General features: G+C 36.7%; 1 protein-coding gene across 4 annotated transcripts in view; it reads left to right on the top strand.

Annotated features, from left to right (window-relative positions):
* Positions 1-3,142: 3,142 nt before the first annotated feature.
* The window catches only part of LOC126915553 (dual specificity calcium/calmodulin-dependent 3',5'-cyclic nucleotide phosphodiesterase 1-like), a 212,929-nt gene continuing 199,151 nt past the window's right edge, over positions 3,143-16,920 (top strand). Inside the window, exons 1-2 of one of the 4 annotated variants that reach the window (XM_050720316.1) lie at positions 3,143-3,455; positions 6,176-6,693. In XM_050720316.1, coding sequence (XP_050576273.1) covers positions 6,669-6,693 — 25 coding nt within the window. In that variant the 5' untranslated portion in view covers positions 3,143-3,455; positions 6,176-6,668. Of the gene's footprint in view, positions 3,456-3,851; positions 6,694-16,920 lie in introns of those variants that run through there. The other 3 variants (XM_050720317.1, XM_050720315.1, XM_050720314.1) reach the window with 3 other exon arrangements.

The raw sequence follows: 16,920 nt of genomic DNA, 5'->3' as shown, positions 1-16,920 counted from the left end.
TTACATTGCCTCTATTATACTCTACGTATTGCATAGCTAACGGTATGTTAAATTTCCCATTATGCCATTCACCGGTTAGTTAGTGCATATATTAACATTGTCATGGAATGTTACTATTGATATCAAACATTTAATATATTCCAAGCTTAACTGACAGCTTCCCAGATACACAAATGTTTCAAAATTTATATAAATCTCATAAAGAATTCAATATCATATATAATATTGTAATTTATGCATTCGTCATGTCGTATCGTGTAACAAAAGTTGTTCGAATAATGGTTGTTTACGTGTTAAATTTCTTAGCTCGTACGAACGCGTACAACCTTCTAACAAGTACGTAGCAACTTTCCAATTGGAACCACGTATGACGGCAATTTATTTTTATCGTTGCAATAAATCAAAGAGAAGACCGCTAATAGCGATCAATGATACAGAAATGGCAACGACATGATGTTCCATATTTTGTCAAGTATCAATGATATTCACTATCAAAGTCGTGATAATTATTTTCAATGTTCTTTTCGTCTGAACGGTTGAAACGTTCGGATATAGCAAAAGAAAAAGATTTGTTCTTCAAACACCATCATATTTCTGTGACAGAGAAAATCCCTTTTTATGGATATGTGTATGGATTATAAGAAATCCCCTGTCGTTGCGTGAACTTCAAAGGGACGATGAAAGGAAACGACCCGAAAAACGCGAATTGATATTTCGTTTTTCGTATACATTTCATTTGCCGATGTTTTCAAGATCTTTTATGTCGTATCCCAGTTCTTCCACTTTCGCATTAATAATTATTAAATTATCAAATATCAATATACGAATATGGGCAACGAAATTACGTAAGTTACGAAAACTTTCTCCAACCATTCGTGAATAAGTTCGACCGTAACTTACAATTTTCTTGATTTACATATTCCAGTTACCTTTCATACGGGACATTCATTCACAGAGTACAATGCGTATTTGTTCCATAGTATTTTTGGCTAGAAAGCCCATTGTACGAAGCACAATACCTAATCATAGAATTTTGTTCGCGACTGAACGATTCACCAAACTTTTGTATCTCACTGCATGGTAATTTCTACCTGGGAGCAGATTAGAGAATTGTTTCGAGTTTTCCCGGTTATAGCCTGACTAAAACAGGGTTTGGTACACGACAGGTGGTCGGTTTTCCATCTGAATCGGAAAACGACTTTACAATGTGTTACACGGACGACAGCATTTCCGACAGTTGACTTCCATTTGATTTGATTCGCATGTCGTGACAGATTTTGTCGATGAATTTTCAACTACTTACGCGTTGTTCGAATTGATTAAAAGAAGCCACGATTCTTCAGCATTCAAGGGCGCGAATTGAATGTCAAGGACGAGGAAGATATCGAGGATTCGAGAGAGCGATATTTTTAGCGAATATTTTTATTGACCTATATGGAAGATCTATTTCCATCTTTATGTGGACTTACTTGGAAATGTTTGTGAAATTGATGAAAGAAAGACGCGGATTTAGACGGATTTTGCGAGAACACATTGAGATTCTACGCGAATAGTTTGAAGGATTACTTGCAAATGATGTTTGGAATGAACTTTACACGTAGAAAAATCTATTTCTATGTGATAATTTCTGTATAATAATAGAACCTTATTTTTTAATCGTTCGATAAGATGAAATAATATATAACTTAATCGTATTTTCGTATCAGTTTCACCTGTGTTTGAAATATAAATTTGAATAATAAAAAAGCAAGAATTAAAATACTAAATTCAATATTAAATTTTATTCGAAGGATCTTCGGTTTGTAATAAATAAAAGATTCTATTTAATGAATCAAAAATTAATCTAATTTTCACGATTTAAAGGGGAAAAATCACAATTTCAGGAAACTATAAGTTGAACTAAACGTACGCTTTATTCGCAATTTACTTAAACACGAGAATGATCTAGCAGCTTTAAACGTATCCTAGTGCCAAATAGGCTTGGAAATGCTTATGCAGTTGTTTCACCGATCGAACGTCCCAGTGTCTCGGGCAAGTAGTTTGACGGAAGCTTATATTCAAAGTATTAAGGAAACTTAAGGAACCACGTGGATTAAACGATTGAATTTTGTTTGACTAGCTTAGAATTTTAGTTTTGTTTCTGTCAGAAGTTCTTGCATAAAGTTCTTATGTGAAATGTTTGAAAGTGCTCATTGCCAAATATATGTATTTTCTAGCGAAAGTTTCATACGTTCAATATGTTATGTATTTTGTCTACAAATCGTGATAGTATAGATAGTGTAATTAGCATGTGTATCAAAGTATCGATCTTCTCAACGTTCTACAATAATATTCTAAAATTTAACTACACTGAATTCTATTATTAATTTAAATATCGCCTAACAAAGTTTAATGTTTGATAATAATCGTCTTATTCAAATTCAACATTAAAGTGGAAAAACGCGGAACCTTTGGAATTGCAATTTTGTGTTGTATAGTATCTTCTACAATACAATGTCTTTACATTTAGTTATTTTCAACTAATTCGGGAAGAAAATCTTCGAGATTCGAAAGAAACAAAAATTTTTTAGAATCTCGTAACTAAGATCGGCTATTCAAAATTGTGTATCGGTGTTACATAGGTACAGGCGGATTAACACAAGTAAATCATATATGTATAAGCTCATCATAGATAGGGCTAGATTCACTGCGGAACACCTGCAACCTAATTATAGCTCAAGTTTCGCTTCGTTATAAATGTATACAACCCTGATGTAGACTTCGTATAATCGTGACGTGAACATGTTTAAACAGGTCCATTATCTCGATCAAGTTTATGGCAATTCACGATCGAATTTGCTACAGATCACCTGAAGAAAGTATCCAGGTCTGTACACCAATATCCTATTAAAATTTAATTTTGCTCTCCTATAAAAAAAAAAAAAAAAGAAAAAAAGAAGCAGGAAATACAACTTATCACCTTTTCCCCCTAGGTTTCTGCGCGAAGAATTACTCGGGGATTGCGAGAAGCTCAAGGAACACGGTGTGAACGAAGCTTTAAACTGATGCGCGTCGCGGCGGCTCAGGTGGAGGCGCGCGTTGCGCACGCACGTCAGATTTTCGCGGGGTTCCCCGCGTCAGCCGCGTTCCGCGCGTCGCGTCGCGTCGCGTCGGCCCCTCAGTAGGCCACTGTCATTCCGTCGAGTTGCATCTTGCCAGCGGAGTACACTTTCTCCCGCCCACGCGAGATCAAACCGCGCGAATCCAAAATCACCGCGAATCAACGGCGAGCAAGTCGAAATTTTTCCCGCGCAACTACGCGATCTCCAGAGTCTGATCAACCCTCGGTTCTTCGACTCTGTTGCCATCATCGCCTCCTTTCACCACTGTCTATAATATATATATCGCTTTTTTCGTCCTCGATCGTCGCATCGTTTGCGATACGATACGCGTACATACATGTGGATCCAACAACGGTACCCTTGAATCACTTCCACCGTTGTACGCTCGAGATGTTACGGTTTAGCCCGATCATCCATCGTTGCCTCGTGAACTGCTACCACTCTTTGATCGTGTGCCGTACATTGCTTTTCGAAATTCATGCCGTGAACTGAGCCACGCGTTCCACGTTCGCTGCTTTTCTTCCGCGTTGGTGGCTATCACCGGAAACGATAAAAGGACGAAGAAGAACGTTTTCCATTTCGTTTCATCTTGGTCGTCTCTTTCGTCTGACCTTCGTTCCAAGAGATTGCTCTTTTTCTAGTTTTGTTGCTGTTGTTGTTCTTCTTCTTATTATTATTTAAGTTGTTATTTAAAATCGTGCGTCTTCTTGGGGACTGTCGTGTCGAGGGACGATTTTTAAAACGGTATGAAAGTGTTGTATACGTAGACTTCTTCGATGATTTCCTATAGTAGTACGAATCGCTTAAAAACTATATTGACTCGATAATTTCATAAACGAAGAAAAAGGTGACCATCTGACGAGCATTATCTTCGAAATACGCTGCAATTATAATTTACTTCGCAGATATCTTCGATAATCTTCCGTATATGAACTGCTTTAACACAATATTAATCTCAACTTCATAAGTAAAGAAATAAGAAAATTTATCTCGCGATAGGTATTATAGTTCTATGGAAGTAAGATATTCAGTCTTCGTGATGTGAAAATTGACTGAACGTGAAGTTGATCAATTTGGCTCCTAAGAGTCTTGTACATATATACACGTACATACAATGTATATACTATCTCCAAAATGCCATTTTCCACCTCTTTTATTTAGAAAGACTTACCCTCTATTCGGTTCTCCTTTGTAGCAGCAAAGAACAGAGGCTTTTAACGTTCTCTCGGGACAATAAATTCCTGTGATCCACGTTTACTACGCTTCGGCATTCGTGTAATTAAAGATTCAGAAATTAGACCGCTGCGAGCCATTTCCTAATCCCTGAACGAGTCCACCGGTTCTTCAGTGAAACGCAAAACCTTGTAATTATCCTGTTCCTTAAAAGTGACAGTTCGTATTTGCGCACCGTGATGTTTCAAAGAGAGACTGAAAAGGCTCGAAATATGTAACACAGCTTTAATTAGGCAGTGGTTTCTTTGTCTTTGGTTACACGGCGGAAGCTTTTAATCCGTTTATGTTTGTCTTGGATCGGATCGAGTTCTCTCTTTGTTCGCTTTCGCGGAGAGAACTTGCCTAAAAGGGGGAATATGGGCACGAAGAACACCGAAAAATCCGGAGGAACTTTCCTGTCCATTAAACGTGACGCACAGGTTACCCGGCTTCTCGAGTTACCGCGCTGAAAACATTCTTTTTAAAAATTTAAAAATTTTCTTCTCTTTCCTGGTTTCTTCATATTCCACAGAGGAATGGAAACGTTTCAACGTATTTCTTTCTATCTTCTTCGTTTCTTTATTCGAGTTCGATTGGTTTAATGCAGAACTTTCGTTTAACGATACTTCTCGGTATTAATTTTTATTTGATCCATAGAACCTCGATTACTAGTTTCGATATCCAGTCTCGTTTTCTTCGTGGTCTTCGGTGGCTGATAAAAAAATTTCCTCTTTGCTAATCGTTAGGTTTCGGATTATTAAATGTCCAATCGTCTAATAGTACTCTTACGTAATTACGTAAATTTAGCGGTGTGAATATTCGGAAGACTCTGTAGGAATATTCTGCTCTGTGGAAATTAGTCATACGACTTTTTCAATTAATATTTGGCTTCCAGTTTAGTCAAATTTCAATCGTGCAGTAGCGCTTTTACGTGATTACAATGGTTTCGTGCCATGACAATTCCGTAGCAATCTCACACGATATTCTGAATTAATATTCGACGTATTTATTTATCGTTACTACTTGTACATATTAGTTACAATCCTTTCTGAATAAAGCTTCAACGTGTTCATATATCCTTGTTATAATATAAAGTCTGCAAGTCAGTTACGTATAACAAATCGTTCAGTAACTCGTTAACGTGTATAGCATCGAACGAGAAAAGCGAAAATTCTCCACGAATCCTGAAATTCGTTGAAGTCTTCCTTGAAGAGACAAGCGATTCGAACCGATTTAAATAAACTGAGAAAAATTAAAAAATTGCTATTTGAAATACGCGAACGAGAATTCTGACAGAGAAACGCGGCTTTCGAAAGTGGCGGACGGGTGGAAGGCGATTCAAGGGTGTCCATTGTTAACGATGTCAACAACTGCTCGAGCAAATCACGAAGACTCGTGTCGCGACGCGCCTCTTTGGCTCTTCCATCGTGCAACGGATCTTGCACGAAACGGGACCGTGTATTACTCCAATTACTACGATTCTCTCTATTCAACCACTCAGAGAAGTACAAAGGAAAATAAAACAAGCGAGAAACATGAAAAATTCGTCTTAACTGCCGCTTTTTCCCCGTGAAAGTGATCCTTCGGTGCACGAGGCTAGCGTAAAGAGGCGTGTAATTTCACTGACTTCTCATTCTTCGTTTGTCGAACAGATATTCGTCGTAGCCAACCTGGATGATTTCGCAGTGAACGCCGAAGTGGAAATTATTGCTATTCGTTCTTTAAAATAAAATATGCGAATTTTCCACAGATACGCACGAATTTAGTCGATGTTGCTGCTGTCGATCGCGGGCCAGTCTCAACAAAATGGGTTCATCGTCGTCGACGTATAATGATTAACTCCGTGAATTTTTGTTGATCAGACGAAGCTGTTCCTCGTGGATCCTTGCCGCGGCTTGAGCAGCGGATTTCGATAAAAAGAGAAAAGTAAAGAAGTGGCGCCCATTGGGCGTGCTGCAACATTGACTCGGTCGATTAATTTGATTAGATATAAATATCGCAGGATGTGCGCCGGCTGATCTGCATGATTTTCTGCGCTGCTTGTCAAAGGTGTCGGCTGCCTCCTTTTTCGCTGTCTCTCTTTCTCTACGTCTCTGTCTCACGCTCTCTGTCTTATGTCGGTATCTCTCTGTCTTCCCTTCCCTCCTGGTAAACACGTAAAATTCGTCCCACCTCCGCCACCTGTACGGCCCCGTCCTCTCGATTCCTCGAATACGACAGATGCGCACAACGTTTGGAAATAATTCGTGCGAGCCAGAACGTGCGAGATCCGAGATCGATCGAAGTTGGAAAGTTTCGTGATGCAGTGATCCGAGGGGATCGCGATACCACCACTCTCAGCCGAATCCGAGAGAAATGGACAAGGACAGGCATGGGCAAGGTAAGCGACGTCTCTATCGTATGCGTTTTCCTATCGAACTTTCCACTGTTCTTCGAAAGTCTTGATTTACTTGCTTAACCCTTAACTACGTTGCAGTTTCATCGTCGAGTATGAAGTTAATTTAAGTTAATTTAGGGATTCTAGCTGCATACATTATGCGTACGAACTTTGAATGTCAGGTTTCGGTTGATCCAGTATTAATTGTTAGATGAATTATTAGTTCCTGGTGTACTAAGGTTTTGCATTTTAGAGTTAAGTTTACAGTTACTTCAGCAGCTCTAGAGAGAGAGAAAAAGGAAGCAACATCTTTCGCTTTATGTCATCTATTCGCTTTATGAAAAAGAAAAGTAGATTACTTTCTAGTTATCAAAGTGTTTCTTTTCGTTTACTTGTTATTACACTACACTGTACTATACTCAAAGTCCGTAGTTAAGGGTTAAAATGCTTTTGTAATGCACAAGCATCGTCACAGATATTGTCATCTAAAAGTTTGCAGTTGTAAATTATTACGTATATGCGAATTACGTATACGTGTAAATTATTGATATAATTGTGGTTAAGACGTTATTAGGAGAATTAAATAATTTACAACTTCTACGTTATATAAACTACATGAGACTCAGGAAGAAGATCTCGTTAACATTATACTCCGACTGCTATGAATTTAGAACAAGAGTAAGTAACTCTAACTTTTTGAATGACGTTACATGTCAGAGAATCGGTAGTTTGTCGTTGCAATATAATGTTGCAAATGAAACATATAAAAATATATTGCATGTAACTCGATCTTAAATTACACGAAAGATGTTTCAGCTAAATTACAAGAATCGTTGAATTCATAATTTTTTCGAGACGCCACCATTGTTTCTGCTATATCGAATTAAATTACACGTCTTTACCATGTCGAATTAAATTACGCGTTTTTATCGCGTCACATGACTGGAACCATAAAATGTAATCTACATTAGAATATACGTACGATCGGCATAGGCTATTGTGCATCTTTTTGCCAAACGACAGCGTAATACATATTGATGATGCGAAAGGCGCTTACGCTTGTTACATGCAGCTCGTACAAGTATCACGGTGACGCTGGAAATTTTGGTGAATTACAGAAAGATACAGCTGCGGCGGATGCGCTAAATCTAGAGCTCGTTGCGCCGACTGGAAAGCTCTCTTTGCGTTTTAATTGAAAATACGTGTTAAACAAGGGAAAATAATTTCTGCCTCTAGAGACTATTCGGAGTTAGAGGGAGAAATTATTACCATCTTGAATCACGTACCTTTTGTCCGAGAAGCCGACCTTCCAGTTATCGCAACGTCAAAAGTGCATCGTGAAAATATACTGTTATTATCTCGGAGAGTGAATTTTTGAAATAAAAATCAATTTTAAACTACGACTCTGATACACAACAATGTGATTATTGGAAATTATTCGTGTAGTATATAACAAATTTTACATCTCCGATTGTTTCCGCGATATTCTATCATTATAGTTGGAAACGTTTGAAGGAAAAACGACGTGTTTATCATTTTTATTACTCGCAAAGAATTTTAACCGATATGAGCAACTAAACGTACAAAATGTAAATCACCGCCATTTCATCGACAGAAACTTTTGGTAATAAAAGAGTTACGATCGTGAATACATATAATTGAGAGTTTCAAAAAGACAATATGATTTTGAGGGAATTGCAAAGTATTGGGAAATCTCTATTACGGTTTGAAGAAGTTTGAAACAGCGAGTCGGAGCTCTTTGTTCCAGTAAACAAAATAATTTAACGCAATAATGCCATCGGAGTAACACGACTAACAGGACAACGTTTGCGTGAAAAATTCCAATGAAATAAATAATTTCAATTTATATTCCTAACTCTCTTTGACATGGTTATTTGAGAAGAAGTTTCGCTACGGTTCGTTTTTAATTAAATTGAAATACATAACGGTATATGTTGGCATAATTAGAAAAAAGTAGAAATATTCAACTATTCCTTGTAGGGTCTGGCATTCCACAATTTCTCTTGCGTTTGACACTTTTATAAATATCCACCTCGTGGAAGTTTCAAATAAAAAACTGACTTTGATCGCTCTCGAACTATAACGTGACAGGTTCAACGTGAGTTTATTGAATTCGCAGAATCTCCGATTCCGTTACAAATATTTCAATCACGCTTGTGTGTATCGCACATTACGCGTGAAAAGCGAACTCTAACCGGTGTAATTGAAGTTTCATTCGTTTGGACGAAAACGTAGATGGTTAAACATTTCTCTTGAAAACACGTGTGACGGTCAGAGATCAACGAAGAAACTGTTCACTCGGTGACAGTATGATAGTACTAAACGAAATAACATTTAACACGAAGGTCTATATATGGAGATATAGACGTATGTATCCTTGAAACATCACCAACGAACGATGTTCTCTTGCACGTCGTATTTATACAAATCGCATTTACTAAATAACTTAATGAACCTTGAGATTCGAAGTAATAAACTGTAAAAAGAATACTAATAAATGTAATAGCAATTACAGAAAATACACGTAAACATCAGCATGTAGTAGTACATCTTCGAACATCGTGCAAACTTCCAAGTCACATGGTATTACTGAGGAGTTAAGTTGACTAGGTAGCACAATCCTTTTAAGCTCTTCAACTCTAACCCTGTACCCAATAAGTGCACATGGGAGGTATTCTTTACGTTAAAACATATAGGATAGGTAAAACAAATTTTGGACAAATTCTTAGACAATTTTAAATTTTACAAATTTTCGACAATGCCAGATTCGTTTAGAAACAATCATTCATGTTAAAACGTGTACGTAGAATATAAACGAATCAATTAGAAATTTCAATGTCTTCTGAAATCTGTCTCTCAAGTTGTCAGCCACGTTAGATTCGATTAAAAGCAAAAATCATTTTCTCCTGGATATATAGAATTTTATAAAGCGAAGCGCATCGACCACGGATGTTTAATTTTTAACTTCGTAATAACTTGACGACTCGAGTCTGGCTCGAGCTGAAATTCTATTCTATGGACGGTACTTCGCGAGAAATCTTTTCAGCGGTGCGAACTTTCTTCGCCGCTTCCTTTACGCGTCGTATAGACCTCTGTTATTTACTTCGAAGCTCTAATTCGCTTAAACGACGGCTCCAGGTTAAACTATTGACCCCGGACCCTTCGACGCGAGATTTCCTATAAATAACCGGCACTCTTTTTTTTTTTAATCCGATGAAATGCATTTCTTTTGCATTTTTTCCCCCTTCCATCCGCGATTCGTGGTTTTTTTTAACGATGTTTGAAGTTTTGATCGAGTAGAAGATTATATGTATATTGTTTTTATTAAATTGCGATATAAGTTACACGATATTATACCAAAATGTCCCTACTATTAATTACGTTAATGCAATCAGTACATATATTAGGCTATCGTTGTTAGATTAGATACCGATGCCAGCAATATTACCACATAATTGTTTGTGCAACTGATCCTGTCAATTTTTTATTTGAGACTAAATTTGATAAAATATCTATTGGCTCAAATCCGATACAAATTAAACGATAACATTAAATTATTGTTATCGTACAATAATTAATATTACTACGTAAACGATCGTAATATTAATTATGACGCGCTGCCCTTAAATGTACAAGATACGTACGTAATTATATGCGTGGCATTAATACGAGAGTTTATTATTATTGGATACTATCGATATTGCCATGTAATTGCTTGTAAAATTTATTATGTGAATTTACGCTGTGTACATTCTACTATGCTTCGTTTTATTTTATTAAAGCGAAACTGAAATGCAAGAAAGGAAGGAAGCGCAACAGCAGGCTTAAAGAAAACGCAATTCTTTGTAATTTACAACGTTCCTTGAACTTGGTAAAACTCCAAAGATCCGATATATTTGTATTTACCAGGAATATTTTAAACGAAATGATTAATTTGTAATTTAATATTATTTTTACAACAAGGCCACGTTATTTTCCACGCGTCGACTTAATTTATTTCATCTCGAGATAAAACACGTATTTAATCCGAGCATGTAGACGTAAATTAAGATGTAAACCAGTTAACGTCTAGATGCGGCGGCTGATAAAAGGAACAATGGAACGAGCCAGGCGTAACACTTTCGAACATATGTACTTGCCATCCGAACTTCGATTCCGACATTAACTTCTCTCGAATCGACGCAATAACGAGTTTGTCCCGTCAAACCAAGATTTAATAGACTAAGGTCAATTCATTAGTCGAACAGTTTAACTCATTCTGGGCAGATGCTGAATGCCGCGCAATGTTAGAAAATCAATTTTCCAATTCTATCGAGAACAGCATAACTCGGCTGTTGGAACTGCAAACTTCCGAGCACAAGCGTACTAACTGGATCGCGTTGAAAAGCTTCCATTTACGATCTTGCGTATAACGTTAGATGCGTTGTGTAATCGCGACTAATGTTTATAAACTAGAAATAAACGAAAGAAACGCTATTACGAACGATCCTATTTATGATTAATTTATAATTAATCAAGCGGATAGAAGCAAGTAAAACAAAATATCTGTTTGTGCTTTGGAAAAGAATTCAGAAAATATATTATCAGGCGATATTTTGTAAAAAATTGTATTAGCTCGCGGTTCAAATCTCTAGTCTTAATCCGCAAGTTGATTCGATTTCGATATCGTTTCACGGTAGCTTAATTGTAATCCAACGAGCTTCGTTAAAAAATTGTTTCAAATTAAATGCATATATCACGCGTTGTTTAAGTCTAAACGACGTTTCAAATGTTCTCTCTTCCTTTCACTTCGTACTTTATTTCTGCAATAAACGTGACAAACGTAAAACTACCACGAAACAAATAGCATCTACTTATTCTACGTATAAACGCTATCGTACAAATATTACGTACAAATGGTATCTATCTATTCTATACGAAATCCTAACAAGAAACCTTCAGGTATTCGTTAAATAGTTCAAACAGTCAACCTTTAGAAAATATATTAACTTGCTTATGCGAGTTATTGGACGCATGTAACTCGAATGACACAGGATGCGTCGTGAAATACGAGCTCAATCACAATGGGGTTGCATCGGAACCGGATAAAAAAGAAAGTTTAGAATATGTTTATTGTGCAAACATTTCTGTTATCTGGCCTTGTTTCCAAGTTACAGCTGTATTGTGGTAATAAATTTCATTTCGGGCTGCGATAGAGCTTCGTATTTCGTGTCGACTATTTGCGAACGTTCTCATAACGTTCTATGAGGCGTTTCATTCTGTTCTTTTGACGAGGGAGTGCTACGTGTCGAAAATTTCTAATAGCGTTCTCCGGCAATGGTTGAAACAACTCTACCGGTATAAGAAAAGTCGTTACACGGAAATAGGGTCAAGCAGAGCAGACGTTTACGCAGACTTTCGTTTCTTCATTGTTTTTCTAGCGAGGTGAAATTGTTAGACAACTGAAGTTCGCGAAGCATACTGTACGACCGATTAACGCGAATCCTTCACAGTCAAATCGCGTACAATTGGCTCTAATCCTTGACAATTTGTTAACGCGAAGCTCAAACAGAAAGCGAATCGACGCGATGGTAGAATTACGACTGTAGAATTTTAATTCCACTGTTACTTGAATTCCTTTGCAATTCATTCTGGTGGAATCTCTCTTTTTCGAATATCTTGTATCACGTGTGTTGGTTCTTTGATCTACACCAACGATAAAAAGTGGCGATATTTATCGAGCTTGTTGAGGTTATTAGATGTATAAAGAGAGAAAACGCGTGGATAAAGTGTAAGGTAGAAAATATATATTTAATAGAGAAGTGTGATAATAAGTAGGAATACAATTTAAGCTGGTCCAGATCCGCACGCTAACAGTGTTACCTTATAACTGAAAACACCGAAGCCAACGTCGCCTGTCTATTGTTTATGGTCTGCCTTCGTGCCAGTCTTTTGTCTATACGCTGTCGATGGCTTCAGTGCTCGAGAAAACTAAAAAGACCAGATGTAGAGTTTTCGTAGAAGTGGTGACCACTTCAACAGAGCAAATGACAAAATTATTCCATTAGAAGATATTTAGGAGCATTAGAAAACACAGACAACAGCATTTGGCAGCTACTTGTTCAGAAAGCTGCTCGATTGGTATTCGTGTGTATGAATATGAGTGTTTTGTAAAATTGTACCACAGAACTTCATTTATCTAAACTTGTTGGGGAGACAACCAGTTTGGTATATATAATTCGAGTTCATATAATAAAAGCCCGCTAATTTTCCTCTCTAACTATAGTATTTCGTTCGCATAATAGGTGCTCACGTTCGGACAAGCGAATTGAAGCAGCGAAAGTCCAGCTAATCGGGCATTAACTAAAATCTAGTTCCAACGAGTCGAGCTTTAGTAGCTTTAGGACTTTTCTTCGTTTTACGACTTTCCTCGGAGAACTCGTTCGTTAATTATCGCGACGAGTAGAACGCAATAACTTGGCATCGTCGTTGAGAAAACTACTACTGGTAAAAGCAACGCGTACTAAAAAAATCGCCCGGTTGATGGAAAAACTTCGAAGCAAATGTCGTTGCTCACGCGCCAGCCGATTTATTTCCGGTCAACGGTCGAACATGTAGAATGGCAAAATCGGCAGTGACAGCTGCTTTCTAAATTCGCTGCAATTCCATTTCGAGTTGGAGACGAAGTTAAGGCGCTTTTGTCCGACGGTGGTTGAATCATGGTCCATGTTCCACGATAGCTTAGAGTGGATCCGCGAATAAAGACAGGTTCGATCAACGTTCATAAACTTACAGTACTTTCGGCCATCTGGAAAATTTCCTACCGATGGTTTCTCCCTTCTTCGGAAAAGTAATTTACCGGCCAAAAGCGTGCAAGGGCGCATACATTCGAGGCAGTTACTACGTGCCTGGCATTGAAATTTTTATCTTAACTTTTGAGATTTATGACATCTTTTCTTCCGCGAATTGGCAAACCTCCTCTGTCTCGGCGGTGAACGTAGACAATTTTTGGCTGCGCTCGCTCTGGCGGATGTGTTACTTGAAATAAAATACAGAGTAAATGTGAAATGACCTAGTAAGAAGGCATCCTAAATATATAATTTGATGGAAGTTCGGTGTATGGCAGTTCTCAAAAATATTTTATCAACTAGCTATTCTTTCGATGAAAGTTGTCGTTACGGTAGATACATCTGGACTGACATCTCGAAAATCGTCATAGCTGGTGGGTTCGTACGTGGTTGAATTTTGTATTTTTAGATGATAAATTTGATAACGTGGATAGGTTTGAAAAAAAAAAAAACACTCGATTAATGCGAAGGAAATAACGTTTTTAATTTTTAAAAGATTCGTTGTTAGATATTTATAAATTTTCGTGTTAATTCGTGGGAAGAATTATTGGCTAAACTGAAATATGGAGTGGACATGGAATGGTTTGACGAATCGTCGATTGATCGTCAATTTTTACGAAAATAAATGGAATTTTATGAAAAACCATGTAGAGAACATATATCTCTTTTTCGTTACCAATCTTTCACATTCAGAGGAGTGAAAATTGCGTTCAAAGTTTGCAGATAGCAAATATATTTGTCTAGTATTTGGGAAACTATTATAGTTAAAGAAATAATGCGAAGAGTCAAACTTGGGAAGTTGGAAGTTCTCCTAACTTTGTTAGCAACGTTCAAGTTGTTGCTTGAGTGGATATGGTTGTTCTCTTTTCTTCGTAAATAGTTAGCATTGTTTTCTTATCTAGAACATCGTTCGAGGAAGGCGCAGAATTTTCTTTCTGGTTAGAAAGAATTGTCGAACTAATGGAAGTATAGTGTGACTCTGAAACGATATAAAAGATCTTTCGGACAAACTCTCTACTTGTGACGTGATACAGAGCGAAGGTTTCGATTTAAGGTACAATTATCACAATGTTGACAGCTTTCTTAGGTAAAACAATTCCGCTTAAATTATTGCTTCGTTATACGAGATGTCACATAAAACTTTTATCAATATAAACGACGTAACGTAATCTAAGTATATGAAAATAGAGACGCGTTTTTATTTAATGTACCTTTTTGTAGAGCCAAAGAGAAGCCTTAAGATTCTCCGGCGAGATGCAGACCACCGCTTAAAAGTATGCGAATACTTGCTGATTTTTAAAATAATTCAATTACAAATAATTGAAATAATTCAATTACAACAAATAGTAATCCCAGAATTTTTAATAAGTTTCTAACGTAACAGTTATTTGCGAGAGTTACGAAAGAATAATGATAATTTAATCTATTTTTTCTGGAACAAGGATTCGATATATCTCACGTTACGATAGAAATTACAATTTTAAATAATACGATTAACTAACCAACATTTTCTACGTATTTTTTCCCTCAATCGCTGATAGATTTTGTACTTATAAGAGCGAGGGTGTAACGTAGAATAGCTATGTGGTAAGAATATTACTTCTTGTTTTAGAAAATTTTCCATAGTATTGAAAAACTTTGGAATTAACTGAAATATGAGACGATTTTAAAACGAAGGGGCAAAGTTCTAGGACGAAGTTCGTATTTGTCACAAAGAGAGAATGAAAAAGTTTCCTTTCCGATTATTTGCAAGTTGAAAGTTCCCTTGGGTAACGTGATTCAATTTCGATCGTTGCTCTAATGAATATTCCTACTTGGATAATATTGATTTATATAAGCCTTATCTTAAGAAAATTCAACGTTCCAATTTTTCAAGAGTTCTTTTGTTATTGATAGAATAAATCTGGCATTGTTACAGTGCTGTCGTATTTATCGTATTGAAGTGAGCTATAAACGGATGCTGTTACTATTGTCTTGTGCTACAATTACTCCATTTATACAGATAATTGACAGGCGTAATTACTCATTGTCGGTGAAACAATTGGTTCGATATGTTATTTCATTCTATCAATTACAAGGATTCTCCTAATCGAACATGACTTCTACATTAAAAATACACGAAAATAAATGATAGATATTATTCGTTTTGTTTAAACGGTTTCATTCCACTTGTGTACCAAGGAAGGTAAAATAGAAACTTGTCTCTTCACGAAATTCTACATTCACGCGTTATTAAATTATTTTCTATTTCATTATATATGTCGATAACTCATTACAAACGAAATACTACGAGACGAATATACATGTACGTACACCTACAATTAGTTTCGATTGTAGTAAATCCTCAACACGTATAATAAAATAAAGAATGCTTTAATAATATGCAAATACAATTCGTTGAAATAACATTCAGTTTAAATTTTACTTTTGTAAAACGAAAATCGGACGAATCTATGTGTAGCCGCGCGAGGATCGCGTGAAACATAAAATTCAATGTATTAAAGGTAATCTTTCACGTAAGATACGAAGGTCTTAAAATATTACCGTTTTTCAGATCCCCTATTCAGCTGCATTGGGTATATCGTACGGTAAATAAGTCCTTTTATAATAAAAAGTACACGACATTAATTATTAGCCCCATGCGTAGCGAAGAATGTAAAAATATTTTATCCCTAAAATATTCTTTACCCAGATACAATACAGGTCGTGCCTTATATTACCATATTCTTTAAATCTTTTTATATTACGAATAATTAATATTACGTTTAAGAGGCAAATTATTAGAAAAGGAACTCGTGAGACATAATAATGAATTTATGTGGCAATTTATATAAAAAATGTTGGTTTCGATTATTTAATATTAGACTACGTTTGTGGGTATGTGAAACGATGATCGAAACTTCCTTCTGATTAAAAACGTAATATGTAATACGAATTTTCTGTATTCCATAGAAGAGAAATTTTAGACTTCAATACGTTGTCAATCAAATTCCAGATCAAAATTATCTTTCTACGGTGGACAACGTGTCGATTACTGTCACATCGTGTCGCGATTAAAAGCGCAGCATCGTTGTACGATTGTTCTGTCCGGCGCTTAATAAAGCCATTATCTCACAGTTTTCTTGTCGTGGTTAAAATCAAGCATTTTTATCTGACCGCTGTCCTGGTCGAAACGATAAATTTGTCCAGCGGCGACGAACAGCTTGGATTCCTTCCTTTCTCCGCTCCGGCCATTTAATGATCGGTTTTCCACCGGGTGGCTCCATTCGCCGCTTCCTTTTCCATTTGGTTTCATTTTCAACCAGGTGGTTATTATCGTCCCGTAGCCGGAGAATTTATGATGCAGACGTTGCCGAGTATGATTTTGATTAATCGCTATCGT

Source organism: Bombus affinis, chromosome 4 (assembly GCF_024516045.1).
Source record: "Bombus affinis isolate iyBomAffi1 chromosome 4, iyBomAffi1.2, whole genome shotgun sequence".
In the NCBI taxonomy this organism is placed as follows: Eukaryota; Metazoa; Arthropoda; class Insecta; order Hymenoptera; family Apidae; genus Bombus; species Bombus affinis.
Note: the sequence above shows the minus strand (reverse complement) of the source record. Positions and strands in the feature narration are given on the sequence as shown.